The 21021-nt window shown below is 42.7% G+C and overlaps 1 protein-coding gene across 6 annotated transcripts in view; it reads right to left on the reverse strand.

The window, feature by feature from the left end:
* RNF38 (ring finger protein 38) overlaps positions 1-13054 on the reverse strand; it is a 121311-nt gene extending 108257 nt beyond the window's left edge. For 3 of the 6 annotated variants that reach the window (XM_061425654.1, XM_061425653.1, XM_061425652.1), the window contains exon 1: positions 12733-13049. In XM_061425654.1, the coding sequence (XP_061281638.1) occupies positions 12733-12979 (247 nt within the window). In that variant the 5' untranslated portion in view covers positions 12980-13049. Of the gene's footprint in view, positions 1-12732 lie in introns of all 6 variants that reach the window. The other 3 variants (XM_061425655.1, XM_061425656.1, XM_061425670.1) reach the window with 3 other exon arrangements.
* Between the last annotated feature and the right edge of the window lie 7967 nt (positions 13055-21021).

Raw genomic sequence — 21021 nt, forward strand, 5'->3', positions numbered from 1 at the left:
CGGCCCCAAAACAGACAGGACACAGAGAGCACCAGAACCCAGGTAATACAAGACCAACTATTCTGAGAGGAGAGAGAATAAACATTCTGACCTCATTCTTCTCCTCCTTTTCAATCTCCTCTTAAGGCTGAACCCAACCAGAAACCAGAAGATCTGGGAACTCTCTCCGTGGCAAAGAGCCAGGTGGAAATGGGTGAAGGACGGGCCTGGAGAAGTAAATGCAAGGTATCTGACCCAGATTTATTTTACCTTTCTGTAAAATTAACTGCATAAATAGAAGTACAATATCATCATTAACAAATGAAAACCTTACACAGAAAGTTAAAATCCCACCCTCTATTAATCTTGGATCCTTCTCCGAAAGTAATCATCTTTATTCTCATCATTTTGATGGGGTCTGTCACTGACTTTTTTCTAGACAGAGAGACACACACTCACCACAACAAAACATGTAGAATTGTTTTATGAAGCGTTATTTGCTTAACATGAACAGTATTAATTACTCTATTACTTTCTGCAACCTTTTTTCCTTCACCATTTTCAGTTCAGTATAAAATAATACTCAAGAAACCAAGAGGAACAGTTTGAGTCTCCTCAGGGTTATTTATACTCATCCTCAATGGCTCTCAAAATACCACAAACCCGCTCCAACAGCTGCATTAGCATCACCTAGGAATTTGTTTAAAAGACCCTCCCTAGTTTCTGATTCCAGTGAATCAGGAAGTGGGGTCCAGTAATCTTCCTTTTAACCAGCCCTCCATATGACTACTACGCAGGCTAAAGTTTGAGTTCCACTACTCCACCACCTGTGCCCTTGCTAGGAATTGCTTTTTAACTAGATCCCAGCATGATGCATGGGAGAAGGCAATGGCACCCCACTCTAGTACTCTTGCCTGGAAAACCCCATGGGTGGAGGAGCCTGGTGGGCTGCAGTCATGGGGTTGCTAGGAGTCGGACACGACTGAGCGACTTCACTTTCCCTTTTCACTTTCATGCACTGGAGAAGGAAATGGCAACCCACTCCAGTGTTCTTGCCTGGAGAATCCCGGGGACGGGGGAGCCTGGTGGGCTGCCGTCTATGGGGTCGCACAGAGTCGGACACGACTGACTCGACTTAGCAGCAGCAGCAGCGTGATGCATAAGTAAATTAAAGTGTCCTGAGCCATAAACCTAACCCTCATCCATATTACCTGCACCTATCCACCCACAAGGTATCTATGAGTGGTTTCTGGGGATGGGAAGCAGGGAGGTGAGCAGAAAGAGCAGTGGTTTTTAACCTCTGTGAATTTAAATCTACCACTCCTGTGGGAAAAACATCAGCACAGCATGCTCTAGTTAGGTAGAGCATGTTAATGTTAGCAGTGTCATCTCTGGTGCGTGATGGATAGCACATAACTACCATTAAACCACCCTGGAAATGTATTGCTCTAAAGAATCAATATTATAGTGTTAAGTTCTCGTTTTTCTTTTAAAATAAGTGACTGTTAATGTTAATAACATTGTTAATAACATATTAATAATGTTAATAAGTTAATGTTAACCCATAATAAAATTATACGACTAGCTAACCTTTGTTTGTATCACTAATACTATAGTGGGAATCCATCCTTTTAAAACAAAGCACAGGGTGGGGGGATATACCTTTTCTGCTTTAACAAGGATAACGTCATCAACATTTACAAGTTTATCTACCCTCCATTCCATGCTGCAGCCTCCACCTCCACAGAGCTTGTAGGGAAGGAAAATGTCCCCAGAATTCCACCTTAAATTTCCTGCTGCCACCCTCAAACGTTCAGAAATTTTCTTGCAAAACCTGCACCCTAAAGCCCCTACTTCACTCAGCTTCTTCTTTGCTCTTCTCTCATTTTCCTCCATTGAGTCTCAGGTCTGTCCTGAGTCACAGGCAAACATGTTGACTCTCTCAGGAAATCTGCCAAAGTTACTACATATACATTTGTGCTTGAGAATCATTCTGTCTCACTGTTTATGGCAGCCAAACTCGGGCTAACACAACGATCTGCTTTTTTTAAGGCACTTCCAGTTTCACTTCTAGTTCCTACCAGGCTTACGCCCCGCCCCAACGTAGCTCAGTCCCCACCTCGCCAGACCTAGGAAGTCAATTCTGCGGGCTGAAACCCAATTTGACTGGCCTCTCCCTTCTTAAAGAAATCTCAGAATCAAAATTTCTAAAGCCCCTTTTCAATTTGATAACTCTTCGTCCATAGAAAGGAAGTTTCTTGAATTGAATTTGGGCCTTGGGTTTTTAATTACACAGGATCAGGAAAAATAATATAACTATTCCATCAAACAATTCTATTTTGAAAGGAAACATGCTTACATCTCAAAAGTGGTATAAAAAGATTTTGGTAGGTAAAACTAGTTTGATTTCTACCCCCACCTCACACAGATGTTTGTTGATACCATTTATGTCAACTGAGAGAGAATTCTTTTTTTTTTAAAGACTTTGTTCTACCAAAAGCTAGACACAAAGTATATACAATATTCTAGAGTCAAATTCTTACTTTAGTTTTAATTTCACGGACATTAATAACTTCATGAATTCCACACAGATTCACTTTAAGAAGGCATATCTTTTGACTTGTTGCTTTGCTAGTTTTGGGTTTATTTGTTGGTGTTAGTTGCTGTTAAGCACACAATGGTAGCTTTTATTTAAAGTTAAAACTTAAAAATATCATGGAATAGTAATTTCTGTTTTCAACAATATATGCAGTTTTTAAAAGAAACATGGGATGATCAGATCTCAAGATTTCATGACTCATACTCTTCATATATAACAAAGACAGTCAACAATGTCTTTCATTAGAACCCCAAACATACTGTAACTATGTTCTGACATGTTCTGATAAGTTCTGATGCTAAGTTTCTTAAAGAAACGCAAACCAGAAACAGGGTGGAAATTCCTCAATTATCTGGATTTAATCAGCTTTTATTCTGCCTTAAAATGGCAACCCACTCCAGTATTCTTGTCTAGAGAATTCCATGGCCAGAGGAGCCTGGTGGGCTACAGTCCATGGGGTCACAAAGAGTCAGTCAGACATGACTAAGTGACTTTCAACAACAGGAACACTATCTTACTCCTATGAATTTTCATACTGCTTAGTAATTTGAAAGGAGAATTCATTTTCCTTTCCAGGTATCCATAAATGAAGTAGAAGAAAAAGACTGAGTTGGCAGTGCTCAACTCAAAAACATGCCATGTTCCAAAAGTCTGTAACTATCCTACCTGGTTGTGACCTCAGAATCCCACCTTCCCACAGAACATTTTCTAAATGGATGGCCCACCAGTGCCTATTAAGCCCACAATACAGATGAAATAATATTAAAAACACTGTAACTGCTTGAAAAAATTTAATCTCAGATTCCAAGTGTAGGCCACCTAAAGACAATTTTTAACAAGCATACCAACTAAGTTAAGTAGTTCATTTGGGAACCACTATCCTACATTAGGGCTTCCCTCATAGCTCAGTAGGTAAAATGCAGGAGACCAAGGTTCTATTCCCGGGTCCTGTTCCTGGGTCAGGAAGATCCTGTGGGGAAAAAAAAAAAGGAAGATCCTGTGGAGAAGGAAATGGCGACCCACTCCAATATTCTTGCCTGGAGAATCCCATGGACAGAGGAGCCTGGCAGGCTACAGTCCCTGGGGTTTCAAGAATTGGACAGGACTTAATCACACCGCACCATCCTACATTATCTTCCCCAAATAATCTATTATGTCAGACAGCATCAACACAGCACCAGGCTCTCCAGCTGACGCCTGAAATATTCATATTTTATACCACTGAATAAAGGGACATGTTTATGCTTTAGCTTGTGACAAATCAAAGTTTATTATGGAAATTAAGAAGGCTAAAAAGAAGTCTAACATCCATTCTTGTACTAATTTCAGAGAGGGAAAATCCCACAAAAAGGTGGGATTCTGAGTAGGGCCAAATTTCTCCATGAGAAGTTTTGTATCTGCTTAAGGGACCAAACAAGCACCAAATTAAAACCAGTGTTCAGCATCACAGAACACGGGAGATTTTCTAAGAGCAATTTAAACATGCCTGATCTGAAGTAAACCCACTTCAATGCAGGTACTCCTACTCCATGTTATGTGGGAAAAGAAATTAATTATAATAAATAATCCCAACACAAAAATTTAGAACTTAAAAAGGGGGGAGGGGCATATTTCTCAGGAGGCGCAAAGGTAAAACTGGACGGCAAATTCCCTTTAGTGGCCAAGACAGTAATCACCTTTGCTTATATTCAATCTTGTTTCTTCATCTGCACAATAAGGATAATAAAAGCATCAATCTTAGAGGACTGTAGTGAAAATTAAATGAATTAATCCAGGTAAACCACTTAGAACAGAGCCTTGCACATAATAAGCACACAGTAAATGACCACTAGATATTAAAAAACTAGTGATTTGGAAAAACTGGAGGAAGACAGGCATTCCAAGCTGAGGCAACAAAGGAATAGAGGTGAAAAAGTGATACACAAATATATGGACAACAGCGTATTATACTTCCCTGTAGAATATCCATGAAGAACAGTAGCAACTGGAATAATGAAGACCCAACTATGCTGGCCTCAAATGCCAAACCAAAAAATATTTCTTTTTCTTATAAGGCAGTCACTTAAGTTTGTGATCTGATTAGATCTGTGCTTTAGCAATATTATCATGATTATATCATATCACTATTATTTATGCAAATTTGATGTTCTCTGCCCTTTTATTAGGAGTTAGCAGATCCAAAAAATTTGTTTGGTCAGCTAACACACAGTCAGAGTCTATTGCTAAACTGTTTCATATGTGAATCAAATCTGAAATTCTCACTGTTGTCTGGTATATAGTAGGCATTCAATAAATGTTTTATCATTACTTTTACTGGCCACCAGAGAGCAGTGAAGTAAACCATCAGAGACTATTTGTATATATACTGTAAGAAATATGTATTATCAATGAAGCAAATGAAGTAACTGAGTAACAGTGGTAAAATATAAGTCACTGCTGAGCAATATATGTACCTAAGACAGGCGGGGGGTGGGGGTCGGAGGAAATCAACCTTACATTTCATTAAAAGCAGATAAAATGGAATCCTGTATATTTTCAAATCTCACAAAATTTAGCTGTTAAATGCGTACAGTGTTTTTAAGGATTATTTGGGCAATATCTTTGTATGGACTACCCAGTATTCTTAAGTGATGATAAATTTAAGGCAGAGTTCCTCAAGATGCCTGTACTGCCACGTTCATTGCAGCATTATTCACAATAGCTAAGATAAAGACCCCAAGTGTCTGATGAATGAATGAACAGATGAAGAAGTTGGGTAAATGGATACTATGGAATATTATTCGGCCATGAAGAAAGAAGGAAATCCTTCCATTTGCAAAAACATAGATATAACTGGAGGAAATAATGTAAAGTGAAATAAGCCAAACAGAGAAAGACAAATACTGTAAGATTTCACTTATATGCAGAATAAAAAAAAATTTTGTTTTTAAATTTAAAAAGTTGAACTGATAGAAACAAAGAGTAGAATGGTGGTTACCAGGGCCTCAGGAGTGGAGGAAATGAGATGCTGGCTGAAAGGCACAAGCTTTTAGTTATTAAGATAGGTAAGTTCAAAATAAAATAAGATAGGTAAGTTCTGAGGCTCTAATGTACGGCACGGTGACTACAGTTAATAGTACTATACTGTATGCCTGAAACTTGCTAAGAGAATAGATCTTAAGCATTCTCACCAAAAAAAAAAGGTAGCTATGTGAGGTAATGAATGTGTTAATTAACCTGATCATTGTAATCATTTCACCGGGTAGACAAATATCAAACCATCATGTTGAACAGTTTAAATATGCACAATTTTATTTGTCAATAAAAATGGGGAAGGAGAAGAGAAAGAGAGGAATGGAAGAGGAGAAAGAAAAAGTGTAAGAAACTAGTTAAAGTAATACACTAATAGCTAACATAGTAAAACAGGGTTCTCTAGAAGACTGATTGCCAACAGAGCTCAGAAGCATATCATGACAGGATGGTTGATGTAAGAGGTTACTAAGCACATTTTGTTGTTTAGTCACTTAAGTTGTGTCAGACTCTTTTGCGACCCCATGGACTGTAGCCCACCAGGCCCTCTGTCTGTGAAATTTCCAAGGCAAGAATACTGGAGTGGGTTGCCATCTCCTCCTCCAGGGGATCTTCCCAACAGAAATCGGACCCACATCTCCTGCACTGGCAGGCAATTCTTTACCACTAAGCCACAAAGGAAGACCTACTAAGCACATATCCCTATATTAATTGATTTTTTTTCTGGTGGTGGTAGGGGAAAATCAGCTTCCCAAAATGTCAGTCAGTGCTAACTTTTAAAACTTAAAAGCAAACAGATTAGCAAGAGTCCCCCTGGATAGTAACTAAGTTATCTATTAGGCTTTCCTGGGCAATCAATCATTCTGGCAACACAAACATAAAGCAAAGTAGACCTGGATTTCTACATACCTTCTTCTAAAGTACTTTTCAGTTACAATTTTAGACTAAAGGGAAAAAAAGTTCTGGCTATCTTGTGCTTTTTAAAGCTTCAAGTATCTTGCAAGTATTAGAATTTAAAACCCTGAAAAGTATTCACTTAAACACATTCCCATCAGCATTACCAACAACGCTCCATTATCCATCATTTGGTACTGTCTCCAGATGATTTTTAACCCCCTCCTGACGTCTCCTTACCAACAAGTACTTGGACACCATCTTTACCCTGCATGTCCCCATTATTTGGTTGTGCTTAGGGAATTGTAATTACAGTGATCCTTCCTTTAAAACATCCTCCAAGCACAAAGCCTTTTTGTATGATTAGGGATGAGGGGGGCACCTTCCAGGCTCCACAACAAAGGGTGGGTGGTGGCAACATAAGAAGCAAGGAAAGAAGAGGAGCTGGGGCCATTCTGGTAGCCCTCGGGTCTGGTTCAATATTGTTTGAGGGATTTTACTCATGGGTGTCCAGCCCAAAGGTTCTGCAAAGCCTCTATACCCCTCCCATGAGGAGAGTAAAGGACAGGGCCTGTCCTGACAGACAGATCAACACCAAGCCCAGAAGGAAGCATGAAAAGCAGGAGAAAAGAAAGCTGTGGCTGAAATATCCTCTTCTGTGCTGTTCTCCGTACTTCAGGTAATGAAGTCTCTGACAGTGACACCATCATCCCATTAATCACTGGTGACCACCGAATAAGTGCTCATTCAAACATGTATTCAGGCATCAACAGAAATCTACACAAGAAGACAAATCTATTAAAATGAAAAAAAAAAAAAAAAAAAGGTCGCCCAAAAGCCAAACAATAATATTTTTGTTAATCATGAGTCCTATCTCCTAATTGCAAAAGTGATTATGAAATGATGCCCACCCTACTACTTCAGTCTAAGTCTTCAAAACCACTCACTTTCCAGCTCTGTAACAATAACACAGACTTTAACTGAAGATCAGTGAGCACCATCTGCAAACACTGAAATCAAAGGTGCTGAGGCAGAACAGATACTGACAGGTAACTTTCGACTCAAGGAACATCCCAGAAGCACTACAAAATATTCTATTACTTGACTGCTTGTAGCTCTCTCTTCCATGTATGTGTTTCTTCCTCTTTATCACTTCTTTCTTTCTATCAACAGGGTCAAATGGTCATATCAAAACTTATACACTCTCCCTCATTTGTATGCGTATTTTATCACAAAAGCAGACAATGCAGTGATAGCTTTCCATGACTGGAAGGAGCTGCTGTTAAAGGCTAACACAATAATCCCACCATTCTCCTCCATCTGCCCAACATCACTCTGGTTAACTGCCAAAGCAGTCCCTAGAATAGCACTAATATCCATTTAAAATAAAAACAGGGAAAAAAAAACCTGAAACTGCTTCGGGTAAGAATTGTTTATTCTCCTTGTATGGACAGAAGACTACTTTTGTTGAACATTTTCGGTTTTATTTGCATACATTTTTAAAAAAAATTTTTAAGACAGCAGCAAAAGCACAATGGTACCCTCTATCCATTACCCTCAATCACGTTTAAAAATAATAATAAAAACAGCAACAGAAACCATTTCAAATTGTACCTCTCGAGCCCACAGAACAGCACTCTTCCATGACAACTGCTCTGAAAAACACACTGCCATTATTTGCAGAAGCAGTAGGAAGTCCAGTCTGGTCCTTGGTTCAGCACTCCCCCTTCCTCTCCAAGAAAAAATGAAACAGCAGGAAATGTAAACAACCACTTAATGGAAAATACAAATGGGTAAATATTTTCCAAACTGGCTAAAAAGCCTCAGGTCCTAAGAAATTCAGGAATGCTAGTGTAGAGAGAAATAGGAAGAGAAAAAAAATAGCACTGAATTTCCCCCTCAAAATGAGCACTATATGAATGCAAGAGCAAATGTGGCACACAGCTACTTTCTCTCCTTCGCTTACCAGATGCTTCTGTCTTTTCAATGACTTCTCATTGTCTTTCCATAAATAGTGGTATTTTTCAAATTGTTCATTCTGTACACATTTCTCTACACCCATAACAAATTTTACAATTTTGAGCTGAACTCTTTGGTTCAACTGAGCTTGGTAATGAAAAGGCAGGGGTAAGTCCCTTCCCATGAGAAGTTCACAAGAAGAAAACTCGTGCGGAGCGCCAGGACCAACAGTGACCAGCCCTATCCGCAGAGCCTGTGATGAGTATAGACAGGTAACAGCTTGAACAAGAGTCCAAAGCCGCAGGGCCATGCTAGTTCAAAGAGCACCTTTATGAGGATTAGAAAAGGGTATCCAACTAAGGGGACATGGTTCCACACATGTGCATCTTGTAAGTGGAGCACAAAATGGGTTTGCACTCCCACTTGAGAAACAAAACAAGTGTCCTGAGCTGAGCATAAGTTATACAACCCTGTATCAGCAGCCCTACAAAAGTGCACCTGGGGCAAAACTGCACCTCTGAAATAGGTTTCCATAAAGAACTTCACCAATGGCAAACAGGCATTTCACATATTTCATCACCAGAAATCCTTACATGTTAATATAAATTCATTCACAAACATATTAGGACTAGAGGAAAAGGGTCTAGAAAGAAGGAAAAGTAGCAAATTTGGGAGAAAGGAAACTCTTCTGTCTAGAGCAATAATGAGTTGTTCCTAAAGCCCCTAATCTTTGACTACAGGTTCAAATAACTGAACTTCAAATGCACGTTCTAAGTTAAAACACTCAATCACTATCATCTACAGAGAAAGGCAAGATCACATACATTTACCTCTAGGGGCTTACTTTCTCCAATTTGCTAGTTTTCCTTCTCAGTCAGACACTATTTTGCCTCTACACTAACTATAAAACTATATATAGTGATACGTGTGGTTAAAGTTTGTAAAACCCGATAAAGAGCCCTAGTAGGTGGTGGACCTCTTGGATACCTGCATGAAAGTAAGAGGAATAGACAACCCAGATTATGAAGGGTTTAACATCCAATGGCTTCCAACCCTATCATTCTTTTATGCCCTGCAAAAGAGCTAAATATCTCATAGGTCCAAATTAGTCCCAGTCATGCAGGAGCAGCAACAGAAGGCAGTCCAGGGGACAGGCTGGGCAAAGCTGAGAACCACAGCCCAGAGTCAGAAGAAACCTAAGGCAGTGGTCTCAAACTCCAGTGTGCATCAGAATCTACAAGGGAACATGTTCAGAATCAGATTTCTGGGTCCCTCCCTACCTCTGATGGATGAAAATGTCCTGGCACACTCATATTTTGACAAAGCTCAAACTGCTGACCTAGGTCTACCAGAAAGTTTAGAAAGACTGGGAAATCCTCCACGTGCCTTATCAGCTGTTACGAAATAAAAGTCATCCATCACAAAACTAGGCTTTGCAGGTCAAAAAGGGGTGAGAAAAAGATCACCAGCCAGCATGTCTAACCGGCTGTGCAGGGCTGGAGCCTGCAGCCAGACTTTCATTATTATGGCACAAAACCCCTGTGCTATGTAAACAAGAAATTGTTTTGCATGTGAGAAATATTTCAAACATCTGAAAAAAATTTTAAATAACATAATGAATTTCCTTGTATCCTACATTAAAGATAAGCAAATCTTAATTTGCAATTGTCTGATTCAAATTTAATAACAGAATACTAGATATAATTAAAGCCCTCTGTGTGTCCCTGTGTGTACTGACCAATTCCATTCCTCATCCATTCTTACGAGATAACCACTTCTCTGAATTTGGTGTTGCTACCATGAATGTTTTTATACTATTACTACATATGTACACACATACAGGGGACTTCCCAGATGGCTCAGTGATAAAGAATCTGCTTGCCAATGCAAAAGACACGGGTTCAATTCTTGGTTCGGGAAGATCCCCTGTAGGAGGACATGGCCACTCACTCCAGTATTCCTCCCATGGACAGAGCAGCCCGGCAGGCTGCAGTCCATGGGGTCGCAGAGTTGGACACGACTGAGCACACACAGACACAGAAAATATTACTGTGTATGTTTTCAGATTTTATGCAAGTGGAAACATTCTCTAATAACTCTTCTGTTACTTGCTGACCCACCCCGTATTATGTTAAGATTCAACCATTTTAATGCATGCAGCCACAGTTTATTTTTCACAGTGCTATAATACTCAATTGTGTGGGACTATCTAATAATTTATGTATTTCCCTGTTGGTGGACATTTAAGCAGCAATGAACATTCTTGTACTTATTTTCTTGGACAAGTGTGCAAAGATTTCTTAAAGTATATACCCAGAAATGGGCATTTTAGGTAAATAAGTTTGTCTGCCCTCCTTCAACCAGACATCATGTTACTCTCCATGATGGCTGTATTTATTTACATTCCCACTAGCAGTATATAGATGATTCCCTCACAATCTCACTAATACTTGATTATCATAGCATTTAATTTTTGCCAATCTGATAAGTGTGAAATGGCATCTCAATGATGTTTCAATTTACATTTCCCTGATTTTAAGTTTTTGACAAGTAAATTTTCATGCTTTTATGTGTATCTGTCAAATAGGTTTTTCTCAGTTTTCTAAAAAAAATGTAACCATCTTTTCTGAACCAGGGGAGCTGTTCCCAAAGAACCTTGCCAACAGCCACCACAACTGGAAAGCTGAGGTGCAGGAGGGCAGCAAGAAAACAGCTGACTTAAACTAGGAATCATCCTGGACAAAGGGCCCTAATTAATGCATTTGCTAATTAGTCTTTCCCTTCTCTCTTTTGTCAAGCCTTACTTCCAAGACAATACTATAGGCCTGCCTTAGAAGCCGACAGAGAATGGGGGTGGGGAGCAGAACAGCTAAAACATTTATGTAAAAGTACTTACAACAGTCTTTATTCAAAGAAAATGAAGTGATTGCCTACCAATACCTATTACTCAACCCTGTAAGACACCATCCTCCTCTAACAGACTCCTTTCAAGCTCTATACCTTTGGCTCCCTCTCTGAAACAGTCCAATCTTTTTCTCGACACTAGACACTGCCTCCCTCCCTTCAGCAACCCTTTTATCTCCCTTCCCCCACAATGACAAAATACCCTCTCCTTTCCCCCATTCCACAGCTTCTATTTTCTCGCTCCACGGGACCCTCCTCTATCTTTGTCACCTCTAGAACCCCAAGTTCCTTTCCAGGATGTATCTCCAATAAAAACAACCCACTCGAAAGAGAAACGGGAATCCCAAGGGGTACACGGCCCTGTTCCATACCAGGCAGGCGGGTGTGACTAGTCCCGACCCTCTCACTTCCTTCCCCCTTTCATGCCCAGGACAGCTGTTCTTTCTCTGAGGGTTACCCAAGTGTGACAGGTCCAGACCACCAGGGAAAACCTCACTTGGTTTTTCTGTAGCAGAAACGCCTTTACGAGGGTCATATATACACTTGTTTGGGGCATGAACGAAACTCGGGCCGTTTCATGGAAAAGACACCTTACGAGCCTCTCCACAAAAGCAAGCAGGCCTCCCTCCTATTAACTCCAGCTGGACTGGTTTACTCTGTGCAGTGGTGGGGAAGGTGGCCTGGCAGAGACCAAATGGTCCCCGCGATTAGAAGTTTCCGAAGCTCTGACCCACTCACTCAAGAAAGCCCTCTTCCCCGAGAGCACCACCTCACAGGAGTCTCTCCTCCTGCGGATCCCCAAATCGACTCCCCAGCACAACACCAAGCCCCCAAATCCGCCGCCGCTCCGCCGTCCCAGCCCGCAACAGATGCTTCCTCCTAAACTAGCCCCAAAACGCCGGGTGGGCGTGCCTGGGGACGGGCCTAGCGCCCCCTCCTCCGCGATCAGTCTCAGTTCTTCGGAGCTGGGGGCTCTTCCTCCTTCCAGCGCCCCCTACTCGGGGCCCGGGCCAGCCCAGAGTGGCCCTGGGTCCCAGCCAGGCTACGACTCTCGCCGGCTATGTGACCTTGGGCAAGTCACTTCCCCCAGTAAGCCTCAGTTTCCTCCTCCGCCCAGCGGAGACCTGGAGAGGTCCTGCCCTGCCCACTCTTGGGGGGGCGGGGGGAGGAAGGGGGCGGTTAGCAACTGGGTGGGAAAACGCTTTGTGAGCCGCTCGGCACAGCGAGGACGCAAGACTCCCAGGGGCTCCGGGGCCGGACAAACCTGACCCGGACAACGCTCCACCCCCTCCGTGGGGCCGGGCGGCTGGACCGCACGCCTCTGCCCACCCCCATCCCCGGGATCAACCCACGCCCTTCCCCGCCTGGCCCGCTCCTGGACCCCGTACCTGCTCCCGGGGCTCGGCCGCAGGCGCCGCCACCCTGGGCGCCCGGCCGGAGAGGCCCGTGGCCCGGAGGGCTGAGGCGGCCGGCGGCAGGGGGCTCGAGCCGGGGCGGCGGGGCGCGCAGGCGGCGCGGGGGCCCGAGCTCGGCGGGGCCCGGCCTGGGAGACGACGACTGAGGCTGGAAGTGCGCGGCGGCCGCGGCTGCTGAGGCGGCGGCGGCGGCGACCGCGGCGGCGGCGCTTCCGCTCATGGCGGGGCCGCGGGCAGCGGCTCCGGCTGCGACTCGACTCCGGCGCGGCAGGCACTGGCTGGGCCCCGGCCGGCAGCGGCAGTGGCGGTGGCGGCGACAGAGGCGGCTCCCGGAGGGGGAGAAGGAGGAGCCGGGAAGCGGCAGCGGCGGCGGAGGGGGCGGGGACGCGGAGGGGGGCGGGGACGCAGCGCCGCAGCAGCCAATGGGCGGCGGGCTCCTCCGCAGACCGAGGCTCCGGGGCTGGGCGGGCGGCGCCGTGGGGCATCCTCTGCCGCTGCCGCTCGCTGAGGCGGGGAGGCTGAGGGCCGCCTGCCGGGAGAGCCCAGCTTCGGGGTCTGCTCCGCCCCCGGTCCGCCTCCGAGGCGCGGCTGCGGGCCTCCGGGGCCTGGCCTCTAGCGACCCAGGCCCGGGTGCACCTGGGTTCCGTCGCGGCTGCCTCTGGCGCCGGCATTGGCTCCTGCGAGTTTGCCCGGGGCTTGGCCCGGGTAGCTGCTGCCCGCCAGCGCTCCCGCCCGCGGGCTCCCATTCCATGGGTTGTGCCGCCTTGGCCTCCTTCCTCCACCTCTTCCCACACTAGAGCACAGCCTCTTCTCCTCTCCCTCTCTTGGCTGTTTTCTCAAAGTTTTTCCTTTTCAGACACTTAGGACAGAAACTCTCCCTTCTCTTCTTGGGCTGTATCTCAGTGATGAATCAATCCCTGCGGACCCAGAGAGGGTAACAGACGCAGAAACGAAACGGCTGGAGGTGTGCTGCCTTCTTTGAATCTAGAGACCCATCTTGAATTATGAGCAGAAGCCAAAAATCTGGCTCAGCCCTGGCCCCTCGCCCCTTTTCTGACTTTCTCTTCTTCTTTCCTACTTTAAACGCCCTTGTTGTTAAAAGACTTGCAGGAAGCTATCCAACTCGGCTGGGCCTAGTCTCAAAAGAAGGAGAGGCTGTGCGGTGCAGAAAGGCTTTTGAGTTGTGCTGAGAGCTTTTTTTATTAGAGAAGAATTCCGCAGATTCATGCCCCTTTGCTCCCTCCTCTTCTTGGATGTGATGTTAGTTACTGAACCCATTTTCCTTTCATGTTTCTCTGACTCTCATATCAAAGCCATAGGGGAGCAAAATAATCTCAGTCATGTACTAGGAGTGCCTCTAAGTACGGCCATGTGGGTGAGGGTGCAACTAAACTGCTGAATAGATCATTTCTGTATTGTCCTCGGCCTTTCCTCACATGCAGCCACCAACTGGGGACTGAGCAGGGAGAGAGAGAGCTGCAAGTTGACAAGGCACAGTGCTACAGTGGCGGCTGGCTGGGTGAAAGAAGTGCAGATGAATCTTTGGCAACAGGCATTTCGAATTCCACCCTAACACTTAATGTAGTGTGTGATCTTTTCATTTATACAATCATGACCAATGCTAAACTCTAAAGACCTAACGATAAAAATACAGTCCAGGCCTTTAAAGAGTCTACAGTCTCCTTGGAGGTTGATGAGACACATTCTTAGAAGTAAAGAATGTAAGGATGAGTAGGAGTTTACCAGGTGGAGCAGATTGGAGGAAAGTGGACTGGGAAGATGTTAAAGTTACAATTAGCTAAAGGACCTAGTATTATCTGAATCCCACCCTTAACTTTCTGGTCATAGAGGAGGCAGGTAACATATTACTAGCTGGGTTTGGTCCCAATGTCTACTGTAGAATGCCCGTAAGCTATTGCATTCTTATCTTTTTTTTTTTTTTAATAGTTTTTTTTTTTTTTAATGTACTTATTTGGCTGCATCAGGTCTTAGTTATTGCACGTGGGATCTTTGGATCTTTCGTTGTGCCACATGGACTCTCTAGTTGTGAAGTGGGGGCTCAGTGATTGTGGCACCTGGGCTTAGTAGTTGCAAGGCACGTGGGATCTTAGTTACCCAGTCGGGGAACTGATTCTTAGCCAATGGACCTCCAGGGAAGGCCCTCTTATCACCTTTGATAGATCTCAAAGCCTTGCATGAAATTAGGCCTATTTCCACTACAAAGTCCAAGCTCCAGTTGCAACTCTTACAACTTCAGTTGGTCAAATGTTTTGTACACTACCCTAGAAGAAAAAAGGCAGGAAAGCAGTTTAACCCAGTAATCAAAGGCGCCAATTGAGGCTTCATTGCAGGCCAGGAAGAAACAAGGGAGAGGGCCAGGCTAGGTCCTGGGCCTCCTCATCTTGCCAGTTAAGGGATGCAAAAGAGAGAATGGATGACATCCATGTGTTCTGTGACCTTTATCTCTGAAAATTTCTGTCCTCCAGCAATGACCGGGAAAGGAGATGAGTATGATGTATTCAGGAAACCACAAGTTTAATAGGGCTGGAACACAGCCTGGGTGGAGAGTTGAGAGAGAGATCAGACAAGAGAATTAACAGGAGACCAGAAGACCATAAAAAATCTTGAGTGCATCTGAACTTAACCCAAGTAACTAAAGAGCACTATTGAAGGGTTTAGTGAGAGTGACATGGTCAGATTCAATTTTGGAAAGACTCTGGCTGCTGTGTAGAAAATAGGTTGGAAGGGAATAAGAAGAGAGGTGATAAAACCAACTAAAAAGTTATTGTATCAGACAAAAGATGAAAGTGACCCAAACTGAGGCAGAGATGATAGGAATAGAGAGATATTAAGGTGGTAACGGAGAAGGCAATGGCAACCCACTTCAGTGTTCTTGCCTGGAGAATCCCAGGGACGGGGGAGCCTGGTGGGCTGCTGTCTATCGGGTCGCACAGAGTCGGACACGACTGAAGCAACTTAGCAATAGCAACAGCAAAGGTGGTAAATTCACCAAGACATAGATAGCTGTTGAAAAAAGTGAAAGACAATCAAAGATGACAGAGATTTTTGGCTTGGGCAACTGGGTGAGAGTGGTGCCATTCCTGAAGGTGGGGAATCCTGAATTGGGAACAGAGAACTATATCTTGGTTAAATCAGTTTATTTTTCTAACCCTCACTCTCCTATTCATACAAGGCAGAAGAGCTGAGGAAATTATCTAAACTCACTACTATTACTAAAGTCCTTCTAAGATTGGTACCCAGAGACTTACAAAGAGAGGCAAGATAGCAGAATTGCCCTTTTCACTTTTTATTTCCATTTTGGTTTATTATGGTAAAATATATATATATATATATGTAACTTTATCATTTTAATAATTTTCAGGTGTATAATTCAGTAGCATTAGCTACTATTAATATCTTAGTTTGAGCTGCCATTACAAAATACCACAGGCTCAGGGCTTCCGTGGTGATCCAGTGGTTAAGAATCCACTTGGAATATGAGGGACACCAGTTCGGTCCCTGGTCCAGGATCCCACATGCCTCAGAGCAACTAAGTCCATGAGCCAAAAGTACTGGAGTCCGTGCACCTAGATCTCATGCTCTGCAACAAGAGAAGCCACCACAATGAGAAGCCCAAGCACCGCAACGAAGAGTAGCCCTACTGCCCGCAACTGGAGAAAGCCCAAATGCAGCAACGAAGATCCATCATGGCCAAGAACTAACTAAATAAATCCTCTTTAAAAATCCTTTAAAAATACCATAGACTGGTGGTTTAAACACAAGAAACTTATTTTCTCACAATTCTGGAGGCTAAACATCCATGATCAACATGCCATCATGGTCAGTTTCTGGTGAGAGCTCCCTTCCTAGCTTGTAGATGGCTGACTTCCCACTGTGTCTTTACATAGTGGGGAGAGAAAGAGAGCAAACTCCCTGTTGTCCCTTGTTGTTGTTGTTATTGGTCAGTCGCTCAGTCATGTCCAACTCTTTGCAACCCCATGGACTGTAGCCCACCAGGTCCCTCTGTCCGTGGGATTTCCCAGGCAAGAATACTGGAGTGGGTTGCCATTTTCTCCTCCAGGGGATCTTCCCAACCTAGGGATTGAACCTGCACCTCCTGCATTGGCAGGCGGATTCTTTTATTATTATTATTTTAATTGAAGGATAATTGCTTTACAGAATTTTGTTGTTTTCTGTCAAACATCAAGATGAATCAGCCAAAGGTGTACATATGTCTCCTCCTTCTTGAACCTCCCTCCCATCTCCCTCCCCATCCCACCCCTCTACGTTGATACAAAGCCCCTGTTTGAGTTCCCTGAGTCACAAAGCAAATTCCCATTGGCTATTTCTTTTACATGTGGTAATATAAGTTTCCATGTTACTGTCTCCATACATCTCACCCTCTCCTCCACGCACCACCCCCTCCCAACCGCCCGACCCTGTGTCCATGAGTCTGTTCTCTGTGTCTATTTCTCCATTGCTGACAGGCAGACTCTTTACTGCTGAGCCACCAGGGAAGCCCCTGTATCCCTTTTTATAAGGGCATTAATCTCATCTTGAGGGTCCTACCTTCAAGACCTCAAAACCTAAAATCTCCCCAAGGCCCCATCTACAAATGCTATAACATTGGGAGGTTAAGACTTCAATATATGAATGGGGGAATGCATAATTCAGTTCATAGCAACTACATTCACAATATTTTTCAAACATCACCACCATCTATTTCCAGAACTTTTCCATCATCCCAAACAGGATCTCTGCATCTATTAAACAGTAACTCTCCAATTCTCCCTTCCCCCAGTCCCTGCTACCTCTATTCTACTTTCTGTCTCTATGAATTTATCTATTCTAAATACCTCATACAATATTTGTCCTTTGGGGTCTGGTTTATTTCACTTAGTGTAATGTTTCACAGTTAAACCCTGCTATAGGATGTATCAGAATTTCATTTCTTTTTAAAGCTTAATAATACTATATTGTATGTATACATCACATTTTCTTTATCCATTCATCTATTAGTGGATATTTATGTTGCTTTCACCTTTGGCTATTGTGAATAACATTGCTATGAACATTGATGTACAAGTATTTGCTTGAGTCCCTACTTTCCATTCTGTTGAATTCCACATTAGAGTGGAATTGCTGCATCATACGGTAATTCTATATTTAACTCTTTGAGGAACCACCAAACTGTTTTCTACAGTGGCTACAACATTTTACATTCCCATCAGCCATGCACAAAGTTTCCAATTTCTCTACATCCTCATCGACACTTGTTATTTTCCATTTTTTCTTTCTTATATTAGCCTAGCCATCCTAATGGATGTGAAGTGGTATCTCATTGTGGTTTTGATTTGAATTTCCCATTTCACTTTCAAGGCCACCATGTCTATTACTTGTATTTGTTTTCCAACTTGGTTTGCAAAAGTTTGGGGTGGGGATATCAACAGAGGAGGGAGATGGTAAGAAAATAATGAAAGAGTTATTTCCTGGAAATTATAGACTTCTAATAGTACGTAAAACAAAGAGAAGAGCAAGACAGCCTTGGCTACAATGCAGAATAACACCCTGCAGCCTTAGCAGCTGAAGGATTCCAGATGAATGACAGTGACAGTCATAACCACAGCCAGTAAAGGCAGTGGAAATAGCAATACCAAGTGGAAAGGGCTGGAGCATGAGATGATGAATTTAAACACGAATACCACATGACTATACATGTTCACAGACACATGACAAACACCTGCGAAACACCTCTGAGGTTGCCCTGAAGCACTGGGGATGTGTATTGCAAGGTATGGGCGAGGGCAAAAGAATACATGTCGAGTATTTTTCTCACTGTTATAACACTAATATGCGTTAGTTTCTATTTCCTTAGGCTAGATTTCTAAAAGTAGAATTGCTAGGTCAATGTTTTTAAAATTTTACTTTCCAGAATGATTGTAGTGGCAATTTGTCTATATAGTCTTTTATTTATTTTTACTTAAATGGAGGGGGTTGACTCAATCCTCTTCCTCACTTGCAAAGCCTCTCACATTGCTTTATTTAGTTATTATTCTCTTTTTTCCATATTTTCCAATCTCATCCCCCTTTCTCACCATAGGAAATCGTTCCAGTCTGTCTAGTATACATCCTTTTGTCTGAAGATGTCTATTTGTAGTGTGTATCATTGTTTTAGACACATATGTTTTTTCCTTATATAAGTAATAGTGTAATTTTTTTCTTTTTTTTTTCTTCCTTACAGTAACATGTTTTTATGATCTAGTCTACTGCTTATAATTACTGCATTATACTCCATCCACCACATTTTGCCCATAATTTCAGTTATGGGCATGCAAATTATCTCCCAACTCCCCACAACCAAAAACAATACTGCTATGAATATCTTCATATTTTCCTTCCATGCGTGCTCAGTCATGTCTGACTGTTTGTGACCCCATGGACTGTAGTCCACCAGGCTCCTCTGTCCATGGGATTCTCCAGGCAAGAATAATGGACTGGGTTGCCATTTCCTCCTCCAGGGGATCTTCCCGACCCAGGATTTGAACCCACGTCTCCTGCGTCTCCTGCATCTCCTGTGTCCACTGCACTGGCAGACTGATTCTTTACCACTGAGCCACCTGATACCTATATGAATATCGTTACGTGCCATTATTGGGACCTGTGAGAATTTGAGAGGTATTACATATTCAGTAGCAGAATTGAATATTTTATAGTTTTTTTCTCCTTTATATACCTTTGATTTTCATTTTTTGATTATTGATAAATTGTGCATGTGTGTGTGTGTTTTTAACCACTGTGTACTTCCAGGAGTTTTCTTACCACATCCTTAGCCCTACCCTCCATTGCTTCTTTGAAGGCTAATTTACTTTGTAATTGATTGTAACACATTGAATAAATGTGATACGTGAGTCCACACATGAATTCATAATGATACTCAAAGAGAGAAGGAGAGAAAAGAGAAAAACATTCATTTGCCACCAATGGAAATACTATAACACCAACTCCTTTGTCAGGAAATTGATAATTAAAGAGAAAGAATGAAGCATTTAATCTGCCTTTTTTTGGAAGAAATTAGGCTCAGTCCCAATTGATGAGGGAAAACTTCTTTATAGAACAATGTCAACTAATAAATGTAGGACTGATAAAATTAGAAAATCACCATTTTGCAATTTCCAATAAGATAATTGATTCGGGCAAGGATCATCAGTGAATGTGAAACTATTAGAAAAAGGAAAAAAGAAAAAAAACCAATCTACCTTTGCATCAATTTCCTTCCACTCACTTGCCCTAGAACACTTCCAATTTGCCTGCTGCTCCCACCATTCTGTTGAAACTGAAATGCTTGAAGGACAATGGTGACTTCTCAATTGCTAACCACAATGGTCTTTTCTCATCCTCCATGATCTCTTTATGGTATTTGACATTAGAAGCCACCTTTTTCTTGTAACTTTCTCCTTTCATCCACAAAAGCCTGGTTATCTGTTGCTATATAACAAACCCACTTTGTATTAAATGGTTTAAAATAGTAAATTATTATTTCTCATGGTTTTGTGGGTGGACTGGGTTCAGTTGGGTGTTTCTCCCTCGGGATCTCTTTTAAGGTTGCAGTCAGATTCTAGCTAGGGCTAGAATCATCTGAAAGTTCAACTAGGGTAGATATCCAAGATGGCTTCCTTACTCATCTGGTCCCTAATCTAGATGGCTGAAACAGCTGGGGGTTACCACGGTGTCTCTCTTTCTCGGTGTGGCTCGTCTGGGCTTCCTATTAGCTAGATGGTCTCATGATAGATAGGCTTCTTACATAGTGCCTGACGCCCCCTAGAGTTAAAGTTCCAAGTGTCCCAGGTCAAAACTGCAAGGCTTCTTATGAGACAATTAATGGTTTCTTTCGCATCCGGTATGTATCATCCATTATGTCCAGCGCTGGGCTCTTTAGAGGGAAAAGAACTAAAGGGCCTTCCAAAGTGGAGTGTAAAACTCATCCTTATTTTTATTGTTTCGTTTTTAACTATGTGTGTATCCATATCTAACCGCAAAGCAATTTTGAAATACTCACTTTATATCAAGTCTTTCCAAAGCATTTTATGAATTTGTTTTCATAGAACCAAGAAGTCTTTTCTTTAGCATTGTGCTTCTGCAGTTACTTAATAGTTAATTAAATAGCATAATTTCAGTAATAAATATAGTGAACATAAACAGTTTGGGGAACAAAGTACCAGAACAGTCTATTGGCTCTGAGTGTTCAATATACAAGGGCACAAA

Source organism: Bos javanicus, chromosome 8 (genome assembly GCF_032452875.1).
Source record: "Bos javanicus breed banteng chromosome 8, ARS-OSU_banteng_1.0, whole genome shotgun sequence".
Lineage (NCBI taxonomy): Eukaryota > Metazoa > Chordata > Mammalia > Artiodactyla > Bovidae > Bos > Bos javanicus.